Source organism: Pan paniscus, chromosome 23, assembly GCF_029289425.2.
Source record: "Pan paniscus chromosome 23, NHGRI_mPanPan1-v2.0_pri, whole genome shotgun sequence".
NCBI lineage: Eukaryota > Metazoa > Chordata > Mammalia > Primates > Hominidae > Pan > Pan paniscus.
The window spans coordinates 60540308-60562629 of record NC_085927.1 but is presented as its reverse complement, the minus strand read 5'-3'; the positions used below and the strand labels follow the sequence as shown (position 1 = coordinate 60562629).

Here is a 22322-nt window from a genome sequence, read left to right as displayed (position 1 = left end):
GGAGCTTTCAGTGCCACACAGCAGCTACCTCACACCTGCCACGGTTCTTGTGGGCAGTGGATTCCGTCCTCATCTGCTCAAGACTGTGCCCCCAAGCTGGGCGCGGTGGCTCACGCCTGTAATCCCAGCACTTTGGGAGGCCGAGGTGGGCGGATCACAAGGTCAGGAGATTGAGACCACCCCGGCTAACACAGTGAAACCCCATCTCTACTAAAAAAAAAATTAAAAAATTAGCCAGGCGTGGCGGCGGGCTCCCGTAGTCCCAGCTACTCAGGAGGCTGAGGCAGGAGAATGGCGTGAACCCGGGAGGCGGAGTTTGCAGTGAGCCGAGATCGCGCCACTGCACTCCAGCCTGGACGACGCAGCGAGACTCCGTCTCAAAAAAATAAAAAAATAAAAAATAAAGGGCTGCCCCTCTTTCTGGGAACCTCCTGCCTTCCTCTCCCTGCCAGCGGGTTCCACAAGAACCTCCCAGTCAGTACCTGCCACCCCCTTGGCCAGGTCATGTATCTGCCCAGCTGGGACCAGCAGAGCCCTTTCAGAGTTGGGACCAACCAGAGGGCCTCAAGGTGGTTATTGATGGGACGAGGATGGAGCAGGCCCACAGGGGTGGGGAAGATGAAGGCCACCAGGGGGCCTAAGGTGGACCCCCATGTCAGCTGGTCTCATGAACTGCTGCAGAATCCCTCCACTCGGGCCACGTGTTCCCGCTGAAGTGGCTCAACTCCCCACCCTCCCCATGCAGAGGCTTCTTCCATCCCTCGTCCAAGGTGCAAGAAGACAAGACCCATGCCCCTCATTTCACGGCCCTCTCCTGACTGTGGGCGTTAGTCCCAAATTAGCAATGCCCCAGGCGTCCGGAGCCACTTCCCGAACCCCAGCAGGCTGCCTCCAATTGGGGCTCTGTCAATGCAGAAAAAGAACTCACATCTCCAAAAGGCAGGATGGCCTGCAGAGCTTGGCTTTGAACAAACATAGCTGGCAGCACACACATCCCCTCCTCCAGGCCGGGAGGTCAGGGCTGGGCCGAGGCAGCTGTCACGTGGGCAACCCCTGAGCGACCTCCAGAGCCCAGGGGGAAGGGGCCACCATTTGCGTAACACTACAACCCTAAGCAAGCTCTTCTCGGGAAGAAGGGGCCGGTCCTGGGGTAGTTCCCAGCTTCCAGTTGAAAGAGAATAAAGTGCCTTTGATTGTCTCCTTTTAAACTCCAATTCACAGCGCCGACCAGCTGCGATAGCTCCAATTACAGGTTCAAAGATTTCTGGGCCACCGAGCAGCTTTCTGTTCTGGCTCCAGATGGAAGCACCAGCAGCGCACCCCTGCCCCCCAGCCCCGCCACGCACAGACGCAGACACCACACTGGAATGTAACATCAAGGGGCTCGCTGGCAGAGACTGGCCCCTCCTGCTCCCCACAAGGTCAGCAGCAGCCTCAAGCCCAGCCCCTTCCCACCCCATCTCTGGGAGTCCCTTCAAACTTTGCTCCCACATGGCCTCTATCTTGGAGCTTTCACGTTTCCTCAGGAAAATGCCAGCTCCCCACACACAGCTGGGCTTCAGTGGAAGTCGAGTCCTGAACCCTCACCCTGGTCCCCAGAGGCTCTTCCAGAGCCCTGTCTACCTTCCCACTGGCTGCAGGGTCAGTGACCAGGGAAAGCGCTTCCCATCAGGAGACCAAGTCCTGCTCCTCCCCAAGGGGCAACCTGAGCTTGTGGAGAAACGCAAGGTCAAGGAGTTGCCCTGGGGAGCCACCCTAGGAGGGGCCACCCTGAGGGAGCTGTCCTGGGGACACCTGCAGTGGAAACTGTGCAGGGCAGGGGCTATGGAGAGAGATACCCTGGCAGGGCCCAATTACTACAGCAACCTTGGGGCCCTCAGCCACACAGAATAAAATCCTCACCGAAGCCCCCTCTGGGGCTCTCTCTTACACTGATGAGAAAAAGAAGTAGCTCAGAGCAGAGTCGGAACTAGGCGGGGTGTGCGGGCAAGAGAGATGAGTGTGGGGCCTCAGTAATTCCGCACTTCTGCAAAAATGGCTGGGGACAATTGTTTCAGGACGCTTTGTTCCAGACCAGCTGCCTCACCATTATCTTCATGTTCTTGGAATTTGTGACACAACGAACAATGTAGGCCGGGTGTGATGGCTCACACCGGTAAATCCCAGCTACTCAGGAGGCTGAGGCACAAGAAATCACTTGAGCCCGGGAGGCAGAGGGTACAGTGAGCACTCCAGCCTGGGCAACACAGCGAGACTCTGTCTCAAAAAGAAAGAACAATGTATAGCCAATGTTATCTGTTTTTGTTTTTTCTGTTTTGTTTTTGAGACAGAGTCTCACTCTGGCACCCAGGCTGGAGTGCAATGGTACAATCTCGGCTCACTGCAACCTCCACTTCCCAGGTTCAAGCAATTCTCCTGCCTCAACCTCCCAAGTAGCTGAGATTACAGGTACACGCCACCACACCTGGCTAATTTTTGTATTTTTAGTAGAGACAGGGTTTCGCCATGTTGGCCCAGCTGGTCTCGAACTCCTGACCTCAAGTGATCCACCCGCCTTGGCCTCCCAAAGTGCTGGGATTACAAGCGTGAGCCACCGCGCCCAGCCACCTCTTTTCCTTCGAAAAACTACTGTAACTGTTGCCAATCAGAGTGTATATTCAGGGCAACTTGAATCTCTGCTCCCAGGTTGCAATCCTCAAGCTTGGCCCAAATACACCCTCCGCTCATGTTAATGTTGCTTCAGCTTCTTTCTTTTAGGTCAACGTTCAGTACGCGTCTGTCATTTCCATTTGACTGTTAAACAAACTGGAGACTATAGAGGCCAAGGGAAAACTTGCCCTCTGCCCTCAGGAGATTCACGGAAAATCAACTGACAAAGTAAGAGAAAAGGCATACAGATTTATTCATGCACACAGGGAGAACCAGAGTGACGACCCCAGCCTCCCAATGGGGTTCGGAAGCTTATATACCATCTTGAGGTTACAGAAAGAACATGGGCTAAAAGTATGGCCACAGTTTATGGTGGAAAATCAGGTGACAGTGGCAAGACCGGTTACGGGAGGGAGAGCAGAGGAGGCCTGGCTAGCAAAGGTGGCCTTGTTCTACAGATGAAACCTCACAGGTAGCAGCCCTGAGAGAGAACAGATGGTGAATGTTCCCTTCAGGCCTTTAAAGGCGTCAGACTGTTACTCTTCCCAGATCAGGCAAGGGAGGGCCTCAGAGGAGGCCTGGCCGCATCAGTGTAGATTCTCTCCACAGATGCAAATCTCCCCCACAAAAGACAGCTTTTCAGCTATTCTATTTCCAGTCCTTCTGAGTAACTGTCTGAACCATGTCAAGGAAATATTTTTGTTGTTGTTGTTTGTTTGTTTTGAGGCAGAGTCTCACACCGTCACCCAGGCTGGAGTGCAGTGGTGCAATCTCAGCTCACTGCAACCTCCACCTACTGGGTTCAAGTGATTCTCCTGCTTCAGCCTCCCTGGGATTACAGGCATGCACCACCACGCTGGCTAATTTTTGTATTTTTAGTAGAGACGGGGTCTCGCCATGTTGGCCAGCCTGGTCTCAAACTCCTGACCTCAGGTGATCTGCCCACCTCGGCCTCACGAAGTGCTGGGATTACAGGCGTGAGTCACCATGCCCAGCCATGGAAATACATTTTGGGGCGAAATATTTTGGTTTCCTTCGGTCCCCACTTTGAGACTTTCAGAAAGTTGCCCATATAAAAAGAAAGTTGATAGCTTTGAAGAGATTTGAGTTAGAGGTTGTTAGATAAGAGACAGGCAAAGGCGGGGAAAAAGAAATTGGGATAAGCAGAAAAAGACAAATTTAAATGTCATCCTGGTAGGGCACAGTGGCTCATGGCTGTAAATCTCAGCACTTTGGGAAGCTGAGGCAGGAGGAGCACTTGAGCCCAGGTGTTCAGACCAGCCCGGGCATCACAGGGAGACTCTATTGCTACAAAAAATAAAAAATTAGCCAGGCATGGTAGTTTGTGTCTGTGGTCCCAGCTACCTGGGAGGCTGATGCAGCAGGATGACCTGAGCCTGGGAAGTCAAGTCTGCAGAGAGCTGTGATCACACCACTTTCTGGGTGAGTGAGTGAGACCCTGTCTCTGAAAAATAGGTATGTATCATGCCATATTTTCTTGAATCCGTCTCTTAGTCCTGAGACTAGATCAGCTCAGTTAAACAGCTGTATCCTATTCCAAGAAGTGGCATTGCAGATGGGCTGGGACCTCGTATATAATTCACACAAACAGATCTTTAACAAGATACAATTCTATGGAGACAGAAGAAAAAAAACGGTGAATGTCTGGTGTCATCCATAGACTAGCTTTTCTAGCTCTCCTCAATCTGAGGCATCTGGAGCATCTTCAGATTGCAGTGGCAATTTGACAGATTTTTCTGGATTGTAGTTCTAATTGGGTGTTCAAGTGAACTTTCTGAATAGTCCATATATCAACTGGCACAAAGGCTATTTATACATAAGCCGCTGTGATGATTTCTCCTGAAGTTTATAAGTCATTTAGCTTCAGTTGCAGGGCTTCAAGAAAAGCCATTTTAATTTCCAGTGATTTTAAATCAGAAAAATGGGAGAAAAACTGGAAAGCATTAGTTTAGAGACTTGGAGCTAGGAAAGAATGCAGGATTCAGTTCAAACTATAGGCAAATGATAACAACTCAAAAACAAGTCAGTCCGGACTCTCGTAACAGGTGTCAACAGTCAGTCCGGACTCTCGTAACAGGTGTCAACAGTCAGTCCGGACTCTCGTAACAGGTGTCAACAGTCAGTCCGGACTCTCGTAACAGGTGTCAACAGTCAGTCCGGACTCTCGTAACAGGTGTCAACAGTCAGTCCGGACTCTCGTAACAGGTATACTATAGTTTTCTTCTAAAACATATTTTTTCTCTCTCCAGTCTCCCTTTTCCACAAAAGACAAATCAGAGTAAGAACAACTGATTTACAAAATAAGTTTTAGTCTTATTATAATTGGCCTGATTATTTGCATAAAGTACAGTAATAATAGTGACTGGCCATTCAACCTCATTTAAAGTTGGCTTTGCCAGAACTTTTTCATAAGGAATCTCAGATTAGACTTTTAAAAGCATCTTGAGACCGGGCGTGGTGGCTCATGCCTGTAATCCCAGCACTTCGGGAGGCCGAGGCGGGCGGATCATGGGCTCAGGAGATCAAGACTATCCTGGCTAACACGGTGAAACCCCATCTCTACTAAAAATACAAAGAAAATCAGCCAGGTGTGGTGGCGGGTGCCTGTAGTCCCAGCTACTCAGGAGGCTGAGGCAGGAGAAAGGTGTGAACCCGGGAGGTGGAGCTTGCAGAGAGCTGAGATCGCGCCACTGCACTCCAGCCTGGGAGACAGAATGAGACTCCGTCTCAAAAAAAAAAAAGCATCTTGAGTCTAGGAAGGCAACCCAAATATTTGCCATCAGACTATCCCTGAATACCAGTATGAATTGGGTGAATTCCTCTTTCAGGTTCCAACATATCTTGTGGTTCCTAGGCCTGTCATAAATGACATTTTTTTACTTATTGCAAGGGCAGGAACCTTGTAAGGGAACCGTGTATACAAGGTACCAGGCCAGTCTTTCCAACGAGCTTTTTATTGGCTCTATAAATCAACCTCAATTCTTCAAAGCAGTCTAATCACATCCAGTCAAAGCATTTGTAAAATAACCAGTGTCTCCAATTGTGTCCTGTTAAAGAAGAACATGGATTTCTTTTTTAATTTTAAAAAATACAGATGGGGTCTCACTATGTTGCCCAGGCTGGTCTTGAACTCCCATGCTCAAGAAATCCTCTCACCTCAGCCTCCCAAAGTGCTAGTATTACAGGCATGAACCCCCACATCCAGCCAGAAAACAGATTCTTTTTGAACTTATGAAAATAACTATATTGCCACAAAATAGAAAAACTCACAAATAGTTCCTGAATTTGGAGAAATCAGGTAAAGAGAAAGGTAAATGTTTCCATTTTGCTCACAAAAGTATACTTTACTCAATTGCTATAAGCTATAACAGCTTAAGAGAAAAAACGTTTTCTTGACTCTGGAAAGCAAAACATAAAAACAATCAACAGGCCAGCCAGGGAGAGTGGCTCACGCCTGTAATCCCAGCACTTTGGGAGGCCCAAGCGGGCGGATCACAAGGTCAGGAGTTCGAGACCAGCCTGGCCAACACAGTGAAACCCCGTCTCTACTAAAAATACAAAAATTAGCCGGGTGTGGTAGCGGGCGCCTGTAGTCCCAGCTACTCAGGAGGCTAAGGCAGGAGAATGGCGTGAACCCGGGAGACGGAGCTTGCAGTGAGCCAAGACCGCGCCACTACACTCCAGCCTGGGCGACAGAGCGAGATCGGTCTCAAAAAAAAAAACCAAAAACAAAAACAAAAAAAAAAAAAAAAAGTACTTGTCTGGGTACTTTACATGAGTTTCCTTGAGGAAGAAGCAAGTCTTGAACTGTAGCTAATTATAAGCTGCTTTTTAAAAAGAATCAAAGTAAAACAGTAATTGACTGTGGATGACAGATGACTTAGACTAAGGATGGTTACAGATGCAATTCACAAGGAGATTTTTTGTGTGTGTGACATACAACAATTTAACATAATAATTATAATTTTGAGCCAGGCATGGTGGCTCACACCTGTAATCCCTGCACTTTGGGAGACCAAGGCAGGAGGGCTGCTTGAGCTCAGGAGTTCAAGACGAGCCTGGGTGACACAGCAAGATCCTGTCTCCAAAATAATAAATAAATAAAGACAGCATGAGGCAAACTCTCTACTCCTCCTTTTTTTTGGTGAGACAGAGTCTCACTCTTGTTGCCCAGGCTGGAGTGCAGTGGCACAATCTCAGCTCACTGCAACCTCCGCCTCCCAGGTTCAAGCGATTCTCCTGCCTCGGCCTCCTGAGTAGCTGGGACTACAGGCACCCACCACCACGCCCTGCTAATTTTTGTATTTTTAGTAGAGACGGGGTTTCACCATCTTGGCCAGGCTAGTCTCAAACTCCTGACCTCAGGTGATCCATCCACCTCAGCCTCCCAAAGTGCTGGGATTACAGGCGTGAACCACCATACCCAGCCTACTGCTCCCTTTTCTTGTAGTTTACTCAAAAGGTAAACAAAAATCTTTTACTGTCTCTTATTAATACTACATGAAAATCTTACTCAAAAATGAAAACTAAGTTCTACCTTTACATTAGCATATTATTAATACTAAAGCTAATTTTAATAAAAACTTAAAAACAGATCCATTCAATCTCAATCAGCTTTGACCACATAAGATTTCCATAAACATTTAATAACCTCTTAAAATTTGTTCCATTCTGTTTCTCAAACTTTCTGTATATATTCAGTTTTATCTATCATTCTTTTTATTCCTTCAATTTAAAACAACCTTTAAAAACATCAAAACTAGACAAAATTACTTTTCCTTTAACAAAAACCTCATTCTCATGCCTTCTTTATAACCTTCCTTACCAAAAACACATCCTACTTTCTTATAAACTTTGCATACAGAAGTGTTTCTTATATCTAGTAGTTTTAAATACATATATTAATTACAATGTTAACTCTTAGGAAGCCTAATTTTCAGTGAAAAACATGGGAAGTAAGCAATTTTAATTGTTATTAAAGATGCAAAGCCCAGGACAAAGGACAGAGCTTTAAAGACTGATATGGTTTGGCTGTGTCCCCACCCAAATCTCATCTTGAACTGTAGTTCCCAAAATCCCCAGGTGTTGTGGGAGGGACCCAGTGGGAGGTGATTAGATGAAGGGGGCAGTTCCCCCACGTTGTTTTTGTGCTAATGAGTGAGTTCTCACGAGGTCTCATGGTTTCATGAGGGGCTTCCCCACTCTTCGCTCTGCACACCTCCTTCCTGACCTCATGTGAAGAACGTGTTTGCTTCCTCTTCCGCCATGATTGTAAGTTTCCTGAGGCTTCCCAGCCACGCTGAACTGTGAGTCAATTAAATCTCTTTCCTTTACAAATCACCCAGTCTCAGGTATGTCTTTATTAGCAGTGTGAGAATGGGCTACTACAAAGACAATGCCTGGAGGACTCAACCCCTCCCAGCATGACCGGGGGGCACAGCTGGGCCAGGGAGGACAATGCTCGGGCACTGCAGACACACAGCATGGCCGGGGGGCACAGCTGGGCCAGGGAGGACTGAGCTCGGGCACTGCAGACACACAGCATGGCCGGGGGGCACAGCTGGGCTAGGGAGGACAATGCTCGGGCACTGCAGACACACAGCATGGCCGGGGCGCACAGCTGGGCTAGGGAGGACAATGCTCGGGCACTGCAGACACACAGCATGGCCGGGGGGTACAGCTGGGCCAGGGAGGACTGAGCTCGGGCACTGCAGACACACAGCATGGCCGGGGGGCACAGCTGGGCTAGGGAGGACGGGGCTCAGGCACTGCAGACACACAGCATGGCCGGGGGGCACAGCTGGGCCAAGGAGGATGAGCCCCGGGCACTGCAGACACACAGCATGGCCGGGGGGCACAGCTGGGCTAGGGAGGACAATGCTCGGGCACTGCAGACACACAGCATGGCCGGGGGGCACAGCTGGGCCAGGGAGGATGGGGCTCAGGCACTGCAGACACACAGGATGGCCGGGGCGCACAGCTGGGCTAGGGAGGACAATGCTCGGGCACTGCAGACACACAGCATGGCCGGGGCACACAGCTGGGCTAGGGAGGACGGGGCTTGGGCACTGCAGACAAACAGCATGACCGGGGGGTACAGCTGGGCCAGGGAGGATGGGGCTTAGGTACTGCAGACACACAGATGTCTCCAGGCCACATCATGTCCACTTGTCTTGACCCCAGAATGTAGAGGCTCAAACCAAAGACCTAAGTTCACAGACAAATTAAACAAGTATCAGAAATATGACAGAAGCAAATTTTATGACCTTAAAGCATCTAACAGAGACTGTCTGAACCTGTCCGACCAATGGGCCCAGGCAAAGATGTCTCAATTATATTTAAGACTGACGACTTTGAAGATATTCTAATTTTAGCATCATTTTTTTTTTTGAGATGGAGTCTCACTCTGTCGCCCAGGCTAGAGTGCAGTAGTGCAGTCTCGGCTCACTGCAACCTCTACCTCCCAGGTTCAAGTGATTCTCCTGCCTCAGCCTCCTGAGTAGCTAGGACTACAGGCACACGCCACCACGCCTGGCTAATTTTTGTATTTTTAGTAGAGACGGGGTTTCACCATGTTGGCCAGGTTGGTCTCGATCTCTTGACCTCGTGATTTGCCCACCTCAGCCTCCCAAAGTGCTGGGATTACAGGTGTGAGCCACTGCGCCCAGCAGCAACAATTTAAAAACTAAGTTTATTTGCCAAAGATTACTAGTCACCTGAACTAGAAAAGCATCTGGGTTTAGTTACATCATTCATGAGCACTTATTTATTTATAAGTCAATTTGCTACTATGTATATAATATACAAACAGGCATGTACACATAAAAATACGGACACAAATCAAGATTTTATAGCTTTAGTTTTAAGATTTTAGCCACGAATCGGGTAAAAATCACTAGTTTAAAAGGATAGTTAAAATTGTGCCTCTGTAAATGGAACAAGGTAAAATTTATCTGTCTCACACGGCCAAAGCCCTTACCAAGTTTTAGAGAAAACAAGGCAACAAATTTACATCTTGAAGCACAGAGAAAAAAAAAATTATTTTTATTTACTGAATTTTTTCAAGATGGAGTCTTGCTCTGTCACCCAGGTTGGAGTGCAACGGCACGATCTTGACTCACTGCAACCTCTGCCTCCTTGGTTCAAGCAGTTCCACAGGGAGAAAGTTTAAGCTTTGATTTAGTATGTTAAAGGAAGATTTTAAATGGATGCCGAGGTAACAAAAAGTCATAGGAATTCACCACAGGATTTTATAAGGACAACAATGTTATTTAAATATGTGGCTATTAATTTATTCTCCATTTTTGAACTAGACCACTGGGCTCAGGACAGAGCTCATTAATGAACATGGCCAAAAAAGCATTTGCCGTTTGGAAGACCTAATATTTAAATATGTGAAAAACAGGTGCAGCTGGAAGGCAGAGCATCTAGATCTTTTAAAATCAAGGATCCCACATTTACACCGAATGCTGAGTTCCCTCTAAAAAGAGATATATATGAGACAAAGCCATACAGTGTTTCCACAGTGTACCTCACTACGAAGACATTCCCCTGAGGCTGGTGGGAGACCCACAGCAATCAGCCCATGGAGTCTCAGCCCTTGACGCCAAGTGCTTCCATAGTCTCCAAGTGTTCAGATTGTGCCTTTCTCATCTAAACATGCAGAGAAACAAGCAGCCACTGCAGGAACAACCATTCACTACAACTGCTTTCAGCCACCTCCAAAACTGTGAGGCAGCCCTCGCCAGTGACCTGCCGGCCATCACACACACTCAGGTCATGCACTGTCTCACAGTGCAACGTAATCCCTGGTACCCCCAAAGCCAAAGAGATCCAGTGACACAGTGCCAAAGACAGCCAAGCTTTAGACCCGAGAGGAAGCTACCCACGACTCCTCAGGCCCCATAAGGAAGACAAAAGCGGGGCGCGTGGCACCTTTCTTTGCGTTCCCCAAGGGGTCTCTAAGTCATCAGAAGTCCCTTGTAGATCCCTTCATTAGGTACCAAAGATGGCAAAGGGGATGGAGGAGCACGGAGGGGTAGAAGTAAATGGGACTGCAATCCTTAGAGGAGCCAATTTGGAAAAATTTTAAGGTTCTAAAAGGCCAATACAATTTTACATTTTTCTCATCAAAATTATACCAACAAAGGAACCAAACAGAAGGACCAAACATACAATTTAAAGGGGTTTCAGTCAACTGAAAAAAAAATTCCCAGAAACAGGGTCCAAAAGCAGAAAAGGCTGTAGATACATGGCTTGAAGATCAGCTCACCTGTTTTTAATTAAGCCAACTTCTGACCACAGAGCTCTTTTTAAAAATCCTTTCAAATATCTTATTATCAGATTTTAGCTGAGACCAACAGCTGATAGCCATGGCTTTGAGCCCTTTTTTTTTAAAACCAAAGGTACCTCCCAAGTGACTCACCAAAACCAATAAGCCTTAACCAAAGCTATGGACGTAACCAAGGACACACAAGCCATCTCCAAAGAGGCGCAAAGCAGTCCTGACGACATCCAGAGCCACCCCAAAGAGCTCAAAGAAAGGAAATCAAAAGCTGCCTGTGGAGGGGGAAAGGGTCAACAACAAATGAGTTCCGCACAAAGTCAAAAGTTGGCTGGGTGCATGGCTCACGCCGGTAATCCCAGCACTTTGGGAGGCCGAGGCAGCCGGATCACAAGGTCAGGAGTTCGAGACCAGCCTGGCCAACATGGTGAAACCTCCATCTCTACTAAAAATACAAAAAGAAAAGAAAAAAAAGAAAATCAGCCAGGCATGGTGGCTCACACCTGTAATCCCAGCTACTCCAGAGGCTGAGGCAGGAGAATTGCTTAAACCCAGGAGGCAGAGGGTGCAGTGAGCCAAGATCATGCCACTGCACTCCAGCCTGGGTGACAGAGCAAGACTCCGTCTCCAAAAAAAAAACAAAAGAAAGAATTCAAAAGTCACACAAATATCAAACCAAAAGGGACTGGTTCCTCTATTGGGAATTGAACCCAGGCCATGGCAGTGAAAGTACAGAATTTTAAGTAGTTTCCAAGATGCAGCAGTCTTCATTGTGAATCCTGCAGGGATCCAAAGCAATGGTTTGCGCGCACAAAGGATTTTAACTTGTTACAGGTCAGATTTTTGCTCTTTAATTTTGTGAAGAGGATTTCTAAGGCTAGCCACAACATTATTATGTGTCTTTCCTTTAATCTCCCCACAAATACAAATAAGGCAATTGTTTAGAATGAGAGACCTCTAAAATCTTTTTTTTTTTTTTAATTTAGGGATCTTTCTAATGTAAAGGATTCATCTTTTGGCTATTGACAATCAGAATTTCCAATGATGTATTTATTCCAACAGCAACTCAATCCAATAAGCCCCTTCATGGAAAGCCCAAAAGATTATTTTCCAGGTTTAGAGAGGGCATAGAAGAGGAGGTTCCAACAATGCCCCCAAAATTCACTCCCAGGAATAGGCAAAGACAGCAAAAGACTCTTGTTCCCAGAGACAGTTAAGGAAGGTGTTTGTACATACAGTGCCTCCAGTAACACACAAATCTGTCAGGGGCTGCCAGTCACAGACCCATTAACCTGTAACACAGGGTAGGCCTGTGTTGGGACTGGGCTTTCTGAGGACTGACCAGGCAGCAAGCATTGGGATGACAAAAGCCCCTTATGGATGGGCCTGAGGAGAGCAAAAACCACCTGGTGACCACTGAACAGGCCCCAGAGACAAAAGCTCCTTATCTGAGGAATTTAGAAGGGAGCAAAGGCCACCTGGCGACCATCAAACATCAAACAGGCCCTCCGAGGCAAAACTCCTTATCTGGGGAAAATTAGAACTAAACTTCCCTATTATCTAAAGCAGGCATCTGGTTCCAGATTTCTTCCCCCAAAAAATGTGTAAGTAACTAGGATTTCTATGTGTCTCCAGAATACCATGCCGAAACGCACTGTACAACCCTTGCTGACATTAAGGCACCAAAATTACTATAAATGTAATCATTTATCATGACCTACATGGCTAATATGGTCCAAATTACTGTTAAGCCCCCACTTTAAGGCCTATAAATGCCCTTAAGGAGAAATCCACCCGGCGTACTCACTCCTCTTGCTGAGGCACCTCATTGCCCTCTTCCGCAGCATTCTAATAAACTTCCTTTCTTTTCTTTTTTTTTTTTTTTTTTGAGATGGAGTTTCACTCTTGTTGCCCAGGCTGGAGTGCAGTGGTATGATCTCAGCTCACCACAACCTCCGTCTCCCAGGTTCAAGCGATTCTCCTGCCTCAGCCTCCCAAGTAGCTGGGAATACAGGCTCCCGACACCATGGCCGGCTAATTTTTTGTATTTTTAGTAGAGATGGGGTTTCGTCATGTTGGCCAGGCTGGTCTTGAACTCCTGCCCTCAGGTGATCCACCTGCCTCAGCATCCCAAAGTGCTGGGATTACAGGCGTGAGCCACTGCGCCCGGCAAACTTTCTTTTTTCTTTTTTTTTTTTGAGACAGAGTCTTGCTCTGTCTCAGCTCACTGCAACCTCCGCCTCCCAGGTTCAAGCAATTCTCCTGCCTCAGCCTTCCAAGTAGCTGGGATTACAGCCACGCACCACCACACCTGGCTAAGTTTTATACTTTCAGTAGAGACAGGGTTTCTCCATGTTGGCCAGGCTGGTCTCAAACTCCTGACCTCAGGTGATCCACCCACCTTGGACTTCCAAAGTGCTGAGAGTACAAGCATGAGCCACTATGCCCGGCCAAACTTTCCTTTTTCAAACCTATTGTGGGTAAACTCTTTTTACCAACCCGCAAGTTGACCACCACTCCCAGTGCCGGGGCTCTGACAGCTCGCCTGGCAGGGACTTCTTAAGACAAACTGAAAGCTTGACACATTCAGAACAAAAACGGTGCTGCTTAAAATATTAAATGTCATGGGTTCCCAACCATTTTCAGACTGACCACAAAATGTGACCTGCGAGTCACTACCTCGGATTGGCAGAGGCCAAGAGAGTGCTCCTGAGGTAGGAGGTGGGACTTAGTTGACCCGGTTGGGGATTGGCTAAAACAGGGTTGGGGCAATAGCAGCTTTCAGTCAGATATGCCCGCCACTGTGCCATGTCAGTTTACCATTGCCATGGCAACACCCAGGAGTTGCCACCCCTTTCCATGGCAATGACCCAATGATGACTACTCCTTCCCTAGAAACTTCTGCATAAACCATCCTTTAATCTGCATGCAATCAAAAGTGCGTATAAATGTGACTGCAAAACTGCCCTGAGCTGCTACTCTCAGCCTACGGGGTGGCCCTGCTCTGCAGGAGCAGTCACAGAGCTCTAACGCCACCTGTTCAATAAAGCTGTTTTCTTCTACCTCTGGCTTGTCTTTGAATTCTTTCCTGGAAAAAGCCAAAACCCTCACTGGCTAAGCTCCACTTTGGGGTCTGCCTGGCCTGCATCATTCCCACTCGCTCACAACTCAAGCTTTCAAGGACATCAAAAGAAAGGAGAATCTCATCCAGTTTCCATTTCACAGACCCACAGCAAAGTTTGTCTAACTAGATGCATCCGATCAGAGCTGCAAAACTGACTAGCCTGCAGGACGGCCCCAACACAGGGCTTACAGGGGTTTTAGGCCTGTGTTCTACCCCATGATACCCCTCTTTATGACAGAAAAACACAGAAAGACAAGAATGAAAGATGACTATTTCTGGGGGAAAAAAAGCAATCAAACAATATGAATACAAAACTAATCACATAAATACATTTCTCTCATTAAAACTTTGAAGAGGAAAACAAGGTAAACAGTGATTTTTACCGTTGGCTTGACAAGATTCCAGAGAGGCCGGGAGCCTGGCTGCTAAGACCTTCTCACCCTTCTTTCTGCCAGCTTGTCGGCTCCTGGGTTCCCCTGACGGAGGCTCCCAGGAGAGTGACTTTAGTTATCCTACCGACTGCACCAAAACTGTAGGAGCCTAGAGAAAAACTTTTCTGCACTCTGAGTTCACAGAAAATCAACTGACAAAAGCCAGGTTAGTAAGAAAAAAGGCATAGAGATTTATTCATGCACACAGGGAGAACCAGAGTGATGACCCCAGCCTCCCAATGGGGTTCGGAAGCTTATATACCATCTTGAGGTTACAGAAAGAACATGGGCTCAAAGTATGGCCACAGTTTATGGTGGAAAATCAGGTGACAGTGGCAAGACCGGTTACAGGAGGGAGAGCAGAGGAGGCCTGGCTAGCAAAGGTGGCCTTGTTCTACAGATGAAACCTCACAGGTAGCAGCCCTGAGAGAGAACAGATGGTGAATGTTCCCTTCAGGCCTTTAAAGGCGTCAGACTGTTACTCTTCCCAGATCAGGCAAGGGAGGGCCTCAGAGGAGGCCTGGCCGCATCAGTGTAGATTCTCTCCACAGATGCAAATCTCCCCCACAAAAGACAGCTTTTCAGCTATTCTTCTATTTCCAGTCCTTCTGAGTAACTGTCTTGAACCGTGTCAAGGAAATATATTTGGAGGTGACATATTTTGTTTTCCTTCAAGATCAAAAAGGTTAAGTCCAAGGCTGCCCAACGAGGGAGCGACAACCCAATCACGTTGTCCTCAGATGAGTTTTTCCCCAGCAGCGTAACCCTGCAACAGGCCAGACTGGACCCCAGACACACATTCCACACCACACCACGCCTCCACCACCACACGCACACAACAGACACACCCTAAACACCAGACACACACACACACCTCAACCACCGCAAACACACATACGCGACACCTCTAACACCACACACCCCTCAACACCACACACATACGTGCCTCAAACACCACACACCCCTCAAGCACCACACACACCCCTCAACCACACACACCCAACACCACACACATACGTGCCTCAAACACCACACACCCCTCAAACACCACACACACCCCTCAAACACCACACACAGCCCTCAACCACACACACCCCTCAAACACCACACACACCCCTCAAACACCACACACAGCCCTCAACCACACACACCCCTCAAACACCACACACACCCCTCAAACACCACACACAGCCCTCAACCACACACACCCCTCAAACACCACACACACCCTTCAACCACACACACACCTCAAACACCACACACAAACTTCAAACATCACACACACCTCAACCACATGCACACACATCCCTCAAACACCACACATAAACCTCAAACACACACACCTTAAACACCACACACACACACAACCTCTCAAACACTGCACACACCTCAACCACACACACACGTGAAACACCACACATACAGACCTCAAAGACCACACACATCCCCCACACCCCTCACACACACCCCTCAAACACCACACACACACCCCACACACCCCTCAAACACACGCACAACTCGAACGCCACACACACACCTCAACCACACACACACCCCTCAACCACCAAACACACCCCTCAACCACCCACACACACCCCTCAAACACCACACACACACCCCACACACCCCTCAAACACACGCACAACTCGAACGCCACACACACACCTCAACCACACACACACCCCTCAACCACCAAACACACCCCTCAACCACCCACACACACCCCTCAAACACCACACACACATATCCCTCAAACACTACAAAAAAACACACACACCACCTCAACCACACACACATGCACACACACCTGAAACACCACACACCTGCCTCAAACACTCCACACACTCCACACACAGACACGTACACAGCCGCCCGCACCCAGCCACAGCTTACACGCACACAGACACACGTACGCAGGAGAAAGGGTGTCAAAGCTTTTGCTAGTCGTGAAGGAAAAGCCCGCAGTCCATGGGGCTGCACGGTTTTCCCTGCGATTTGCTCATTCACCGGGTGCCCATAACGCTCCGTGCTCAGGTCTCTTACAGGAGGGCCCGAGTCTCCCAGTACCGGAGGTCTGGGGGCGCACGAGCCGCTCCTCCTCTGGAGAAGCTCCGGACCGAGAGGACACCGGACACTGCGCAGCGCCGAGCCCCGCGCGCAGCCCGGGACGCCTCAGCCGGGGCCGACCGCGCAGAGGAAGCTCCCAGAGCCCGTTTCAGGACCGCAGCCAACAGCCTCAGGCGCACACAGCGGCCTCGGAGCGAGCACGCGCAGCAACGCCCCTCGCCCCGGCCCGCCCCTGGCCCCGCCCCTCGCCCCGCCCCTCGCCCCGGCCCGCCCCTGGCCCCGCCTCGCAAGGGTCACAGGTCACGGGGCGGGGCCGAGGCGGAAGCGCCCGCAGCCCGGTACCGGCTCCTCCTGGGCTCCCTCTAGCGCCTTCCCCCCGGCCCGACTCCGCTGGTCAGCGCCAAGTGACTTACGCCCCCGACCCTGAGCCCGCACCGCTAGGCGAGGAGGATCAGATCTCCGCTCGAGAATCTGAAGGTGCCCTGGTCCTGGAGGAGTTGCGTCCCAGCCCACGGTCTCCCGGTACTGTCGGGCCCCGGTCCTCTGGAGCTTCAGGAGGCGGCCGTCAGGGTCGGGGAGTATTTGGGTCTGGGGTCTCAGGGAAGGGCGGCGCCTGGGTCTGTGGTATCGGAAGGAGCCTGCTGGAGCCAAGTAGCCCTCCCTCTCTTGGGACAGACCCCTCGGTCCCATGTCCATGGGGGCACCGCGGTCCCTCCTCCTGGCCCTGGCTGCTGGCCTGGCCGTTGCCCGTCCGCCCAACATGGTGCTGATCTTTGCTGACGACCTCGGCTATGGGGACCTGGGCTGCTATGGGCACCCCAGCTCTACCACTCCCAACCTGGACCAGCTGGCGGCAGGAGGGCTGCGGTTCACAGACTTCTACGTGCCTGTGTCTCTGTGCACACCCTCTAGGTAAAGAGGGGGCCGCGCCTCTTCCCCGCCCCGACCCTCCATCCCTTTCCTCCCAGTGGATTGCAGGAGGGCGGGAAAAACGTCTGTCTCTCTCTCTAGGGAAGGCCACATTTCTGTCTGTCTCAGGGACTCTGTGACTTGTCCCGCAGGGCCGCCCTCCTGACCGGCCGGCTCCCGGTTCGGATGGGCATGTACCCTGGCGTCCTGGTGCCCAGCTCCCGGGGGGGCCTGCCCCTGGAGGAGGTGACCGTGGCCGAAGTCCTGGCTGCCCGAGGCTACCTCACAGGAATGGCCGGCAAGTGGCACCTTGGGGTGGGGCCTGAGGGGGCCTTCCTGCCCCCCCATCAGGGCTTCCATCGATTTCTAGGCATCCCATACTCCCACGACCAGGTAGGAACCACCCGGGCCCTCAGCCACCCTCCCACCTCCCAAAGTCCCCCAGCCCTTGATGCTCCCGCAGCCCCACCTGCCAGCCCAGCCCTCACGGCAGCTGCCCGCCTCAGGGCCCCTGCCAGAACCTGACCTGCTTCCCGCCGGCCACTCCCTGCGACGGTGGCTGTGACCAGGGCCTGGTCCCCATCCCACTGTTGGCCAACCTGTCCGTGGAGGCGCAGCCTCCCTGGCTGCCCGGACTAGAGGCCCGCTACATGGCTTTTGCCCATGACCTCATGGCCGACGCCCAGCGCCAGGATCGCCCCTTCTTCCTGTACTATGCCTCTCACGTAAGTGATCTTGGCCCAACCCCCTGGCTGCCCATGACCCCTACCCAGTGCTAACTCCAGTCTCTGCCCCCAGCACACCCACTACCCTCAGTTCAGTGGGCAGAGCTTTGCAGAGCGTTCAGGCCGCGGGCCATTTGGGGACTCCCTGATGGAGCTGGATGCAGCTGTGGGGACCCTGATGACAGCCATTGGGGACCTGGGGCTGCTTGAAGAGACGCTGGTCATCTTCACTGCAGACAATGGGTATGCCAGCAGGGCAGCAGGGTGCTCTGGCCCTGTCATAGGCCAGGGCCCTGGGGGCCTTGCAGTTCAGCTGCTTGCCAAGAACATAGTGGGTGAGGGGGTGTCAGGAGATGCTGGCCACGTTGCAGGGGCCCAAGGTGTAGTCAGGAGACACAGGTGCACAGAGAGCTGGTCTTGGTAGGCCTGGGAGGTGCCGGGCTCATGCTGGGCACCTCCGGGCAAGCTTTGTGACTTAGAGGTGTGGGGCCACTGGTCACCCTCGGTGGCTCAGAGGCTGTGGCTCCATGGCTCATGAGCTCCTCCTGTGTCCCAGACCTGAGACCATGCGTATGTCCCGAGGCGGCTGCTCTGGTCTCTTGCGGTGTGGAAAGGGAACGACCTACGAGGGCGGTGTCCGAGAGCCTGCCTTGGCCTTCTGGCCAGGTCATATCGCTCCTGGTCAGTCCGCAGGCCCTCTCCTTGGAACCCTGGCCCCACCACCCCAACCTTGATGGCGAACTGAGTGACTGACCAGCCTCCTGCCCCCAGGCGTGACCCACGAGCTGGCCAGCTCCCTGGACCTGCTGCCTACCCTGGCAGCCCTGGCTGGGGCCCCACTGCCCAATGTCACCTTGGATGGCTTTGACCTCAGCCCCCTGCTGCTGGGCACAGGCAAGGTAGGGCCGGTGACCCCTGATCCCAGATCCTTGGCCCCTGTCCTGGCCTTCCCCTGGGGTGAGTGTGGGCAGTGCCTGAGAGTCTGTGCCTCAGTGCCTCCTGCACTGAGTGGCATCCAAGTGGCGCCACCTCTCAGGTTCCTGGGTGGGCAAGAAGCGGTGCACGTCCAGGGCCTCACACCAGGGCTGGCAGCCCCAGGTATGTGCAGTGCTTGGGGCCTGTCCCGCCCCGTGACCCCTGACTCTGCCCCTAGAGCCCTCGGCGGTCTCTCTTCTTCTACCCGTCCTACCCAGACGAGGTCCATGGGGTTTTTGCTGTGCGGAGTGGAAAGTACAAGGCTCACTTCTTCACCCAGGGTAACCCCTCCCCGTGGATCCCTCCCCCCGACCTGCTGACCCCTCCCCGGAGCCCTAGATCCCCGGCCCCTCCTCTCGCTCTTGCCCTGGGCACAGAATTGGCCCCCTCCCCAGGCTCTGCCCACAGTGATACCACTGCAGACCCTGCCTGCCACGCCTCCAGCTCTCTGACTGCTCATGAGCCCCCGCTGCTCTACGACCTGTCCAAGGACCCTGGTGAGAACTACAACCTGCTGGGGGGTGTGGCCGGGGCCACCCCAGAGGTGCTGCAAGCCCTGAAACAGCTTCAGCTGCTCAAGGCCCAGTTAGACGCAGCAGTGACCTTCGGCCCCAGCCAGGTGGCCCGGGGCGAGGACCCCGCCCTGCAGATCTGCTGTCATCCTGGCTGCACCCCCCGCCCAGCTTGCTGCCATTGCCCAGATCCCCATGCCTGAGGGCCCCTCGGCTGGCCTGGGCATGTGATGGCTCCTCACTGGGAGCCTGTGGGGGAGGCTCAGGTGTCTGGAGGGGGTTTGTGCCTGATAACGTAATAACACCAGTGGAGACTTGCACATGTGACAATTCGTCCAATCCTGGAGTAATGCTGTGTGCTGGTGCCGGTCCCCTGTGGTACGAATGAGGAAACTGAGGTGCAGAGAGGTTCAGGACTTGTACAAGATCACCCAGCCAGAAAGAGGTTAGGCTGGGATTTGAACCCTGGTGTCGTGGCTCTGGAAGCTGCCCTGGCGCCTTGGTGATCTGCGTGGGTCAGTGCACACAGGCACACGTCAGCCACAAGGACGTGGGCACATCTGTTCACAGGAGCAGCGCCACGTGCCTTTGAGTGCCAGGAACGGGGTGGGAGGGTGTGAGGGCCAGAAGACTCAGAAGATGCAAAGTGCCTGAGAGAGACGGGATTTTCCCCCAGAAGAAGCATTCTTAGAGACTCAGGCACTGGACCTCCTTGGTTCTTATAAGAAACCTGTCTGAAGCTGGGTGATGAGTTGCACACTCCAGGTGGGGATAAGGGGCCTGGAGCCCCTGCTGGCTCCTAGGAAGGCACAGCAGCAGACCCTGAGACAGCTCTTCTGGGGCCCCTCCACCCTCCCAGGCCTCTGCATTTCACCTGTGCCCACACTTCTGTCTCCTGCCTTCACCTTTTGACCCACTACTAACGATTCTCCACCCAGCAGACAAAGTGATCTCTTAAAAATATCTGTTGGCTGGGCACGGTGGCTCACGCCTGTAATCCCAGCACTTTAGGAAGCCGAGGCGGGTGGATCACCTGAGGTCGGGAGTTCGAGACCAGCCTGACCAACAGGGAGAAACCCCATCTCTACTAAAAATACAAAATTAGCCAGGTGTGGTGGTGCATGCCTGTAATCCCAGCTACGTGGGAGTCTGAGGCTGGAGAATCACTTGAACCTGGGAGGCGGTGGTTGCAGTGAGCCGAGATCGCACCATTGCACTCCAGCCTGGGCAACAAGAGAAAAACTCTGTCTCAAAAAACAAAAAATCTGTTAGGCTGCACACGGCGGTTCACTCCTGTAATCCCAGTGCTGTGGGAGGCTGAGGTGAGAGGATTGCCTGAGGCCAGGAATTCAGACCAGCCTGGGCAACATAGTGAGACCCCAGCTCTAAAGATTTGTTTTTGTTTTTTTTGAGACGGAGTCTCGCTCTGTCGCCCAGGCTAGAGTGCAGTGGTACCATCTCTGCTCACTGCGACCTCCGCCTCCCGGGTTCCAGGGATTCTCCTGCCTCAGCCTCCCTAGTAGCTGGAACTACAGGTGTGTGCTGCCATGCCCAGCTAATTTTTTTTTATTTAATAGAGACAAAATTTCACCATGTTGGCCAGGCTGGTCTCAAACTCCTGACCTCAGGTGATCCACCCGCCTCAGCCTCCCAAAGTGCTGGGATTACAGGCGTGAACCACCACGCCTGGCCAACAATATTTGTTTTAATTAGCCAGGCTTGGTAGCATTTGTCCTAGCAATTTGGGAGGTTGAGGTGGGAGGATCACTTCAGCCCACTAGGTCGAGGCTGTAGTGAGCTATAATTGTACCACTGCACTCCAGCCTTGGGGACAGAGTGAGACCCTGTCTGCAAATAAACAAATAAAACATCAGGCTGGGCTTGAGCATCTATTCCTGCTCAAAATTTCGCAGGCTTCTCAGAAGAAAATCCAAACCGCTTACAGTGACCCAGTTTGCCCTTGAGGCCTCCACGCACACCCCCTTCCCCCCAGTCTTAGGGGGTGGCCTGGCTGTTCCCTTCAACGGCAACGCTCTGCCTCCATTGTTGGCCTCCTCTGCACGGAGGGACCGTCTGAGCACCTGCCCGTGTCTGTGCAGCATGGCACACTGACGTCAGGCCCACGTGCATGCCCAGGTGGCCAGTCACATGCCAGGTGCTCCCTCAGTGTTGGCCAAGTGAGAGGAGCACACCTTCCGGGCGTTCAGACACCTCCCCGTGGCAGACACCGTTCGTTGCTACCAAACAGCCACCTCCTTCCTAATGGGCTCCCATTTTTCAGTGCTGGGCAAAGGTCCCTTGATCTTGGAGTTGCAGCCTCTTTCTCTCCAAGGAGGGCGGTGACCAGCCTGAGCCAGTCAATCCAGTGATTGGTTCAGGAGTAGCCTGTGACCAGGAGTCCTGGTAGTGAACGACAGGGGCAGCCCTGGGCGTGAGGACCTTGCGCAGCCGTCACAGGCCCTGATTGGACACTGGGCAGCTGCTAACCCAGTGTCTCCAGCTGCCTACCTGGAGAGCTCCAAGCGTAAGAAAACAAACCCTGCCTGTTGAAGCCACTGCTAGTGAGGGTTCTGTTATTCGCAGCCAAAAGCCTTGCTGGAATGTGGCCTGTGAATGGTTGTGTGG

At 51.7% G+C, this 22322-nt stretch overlaps 1 protein-coding gene across 5 annotated transcripts; it reads left to right on the top strand.

Annotated features, from left to right (window-relative positions):
- Positions 1 to 16845: 16845 nt before the first annotated feature.
- On the top strand, positions 16846 to 20017 carry ARSA (arylsulfatase A). 5 transcript variants are annotated; one of them, XM_008961542.4, is made up of 9 exons: positions 16846 to 17098; positions 17252 to 17488; positions 17638 to 17878; positions 17992 to 18210; positions 18284 to 18453; positions 18767 to 18891; positions 18982 to 19109; positions 19364 to 19466; positions 19581 to 20017. In XM_008961542.4, the coding sequence occupies exons 2-9, from the start codon at positions 17265 to 17267 to the stop codon at positions 19898 to 19900; spliced, it is 1530 nt and encodes a 509-aa protein (XP_008959790.2). In that variant the 5' UTR covers positions 16846 to 17098; positions 17252 to 17264; the 3' UTR covers positions 19901 to 20017. The 5 variants fall into 5 exon arrangements, with proteins under 5 accessions (XP_008959790.2, XP_063459444.1, XP_034804454.2 ...); XM_034948563.3 differs by having other exon boundaries at positions 16866 to 17146; XM_063603374.1 differs by lacking the exon at positions 17992 to 18210 and having other exon boundaries at positions 16865 to 17146.
- Positions 20018 to 22322: the final 2305 nt, after the last annotated feature.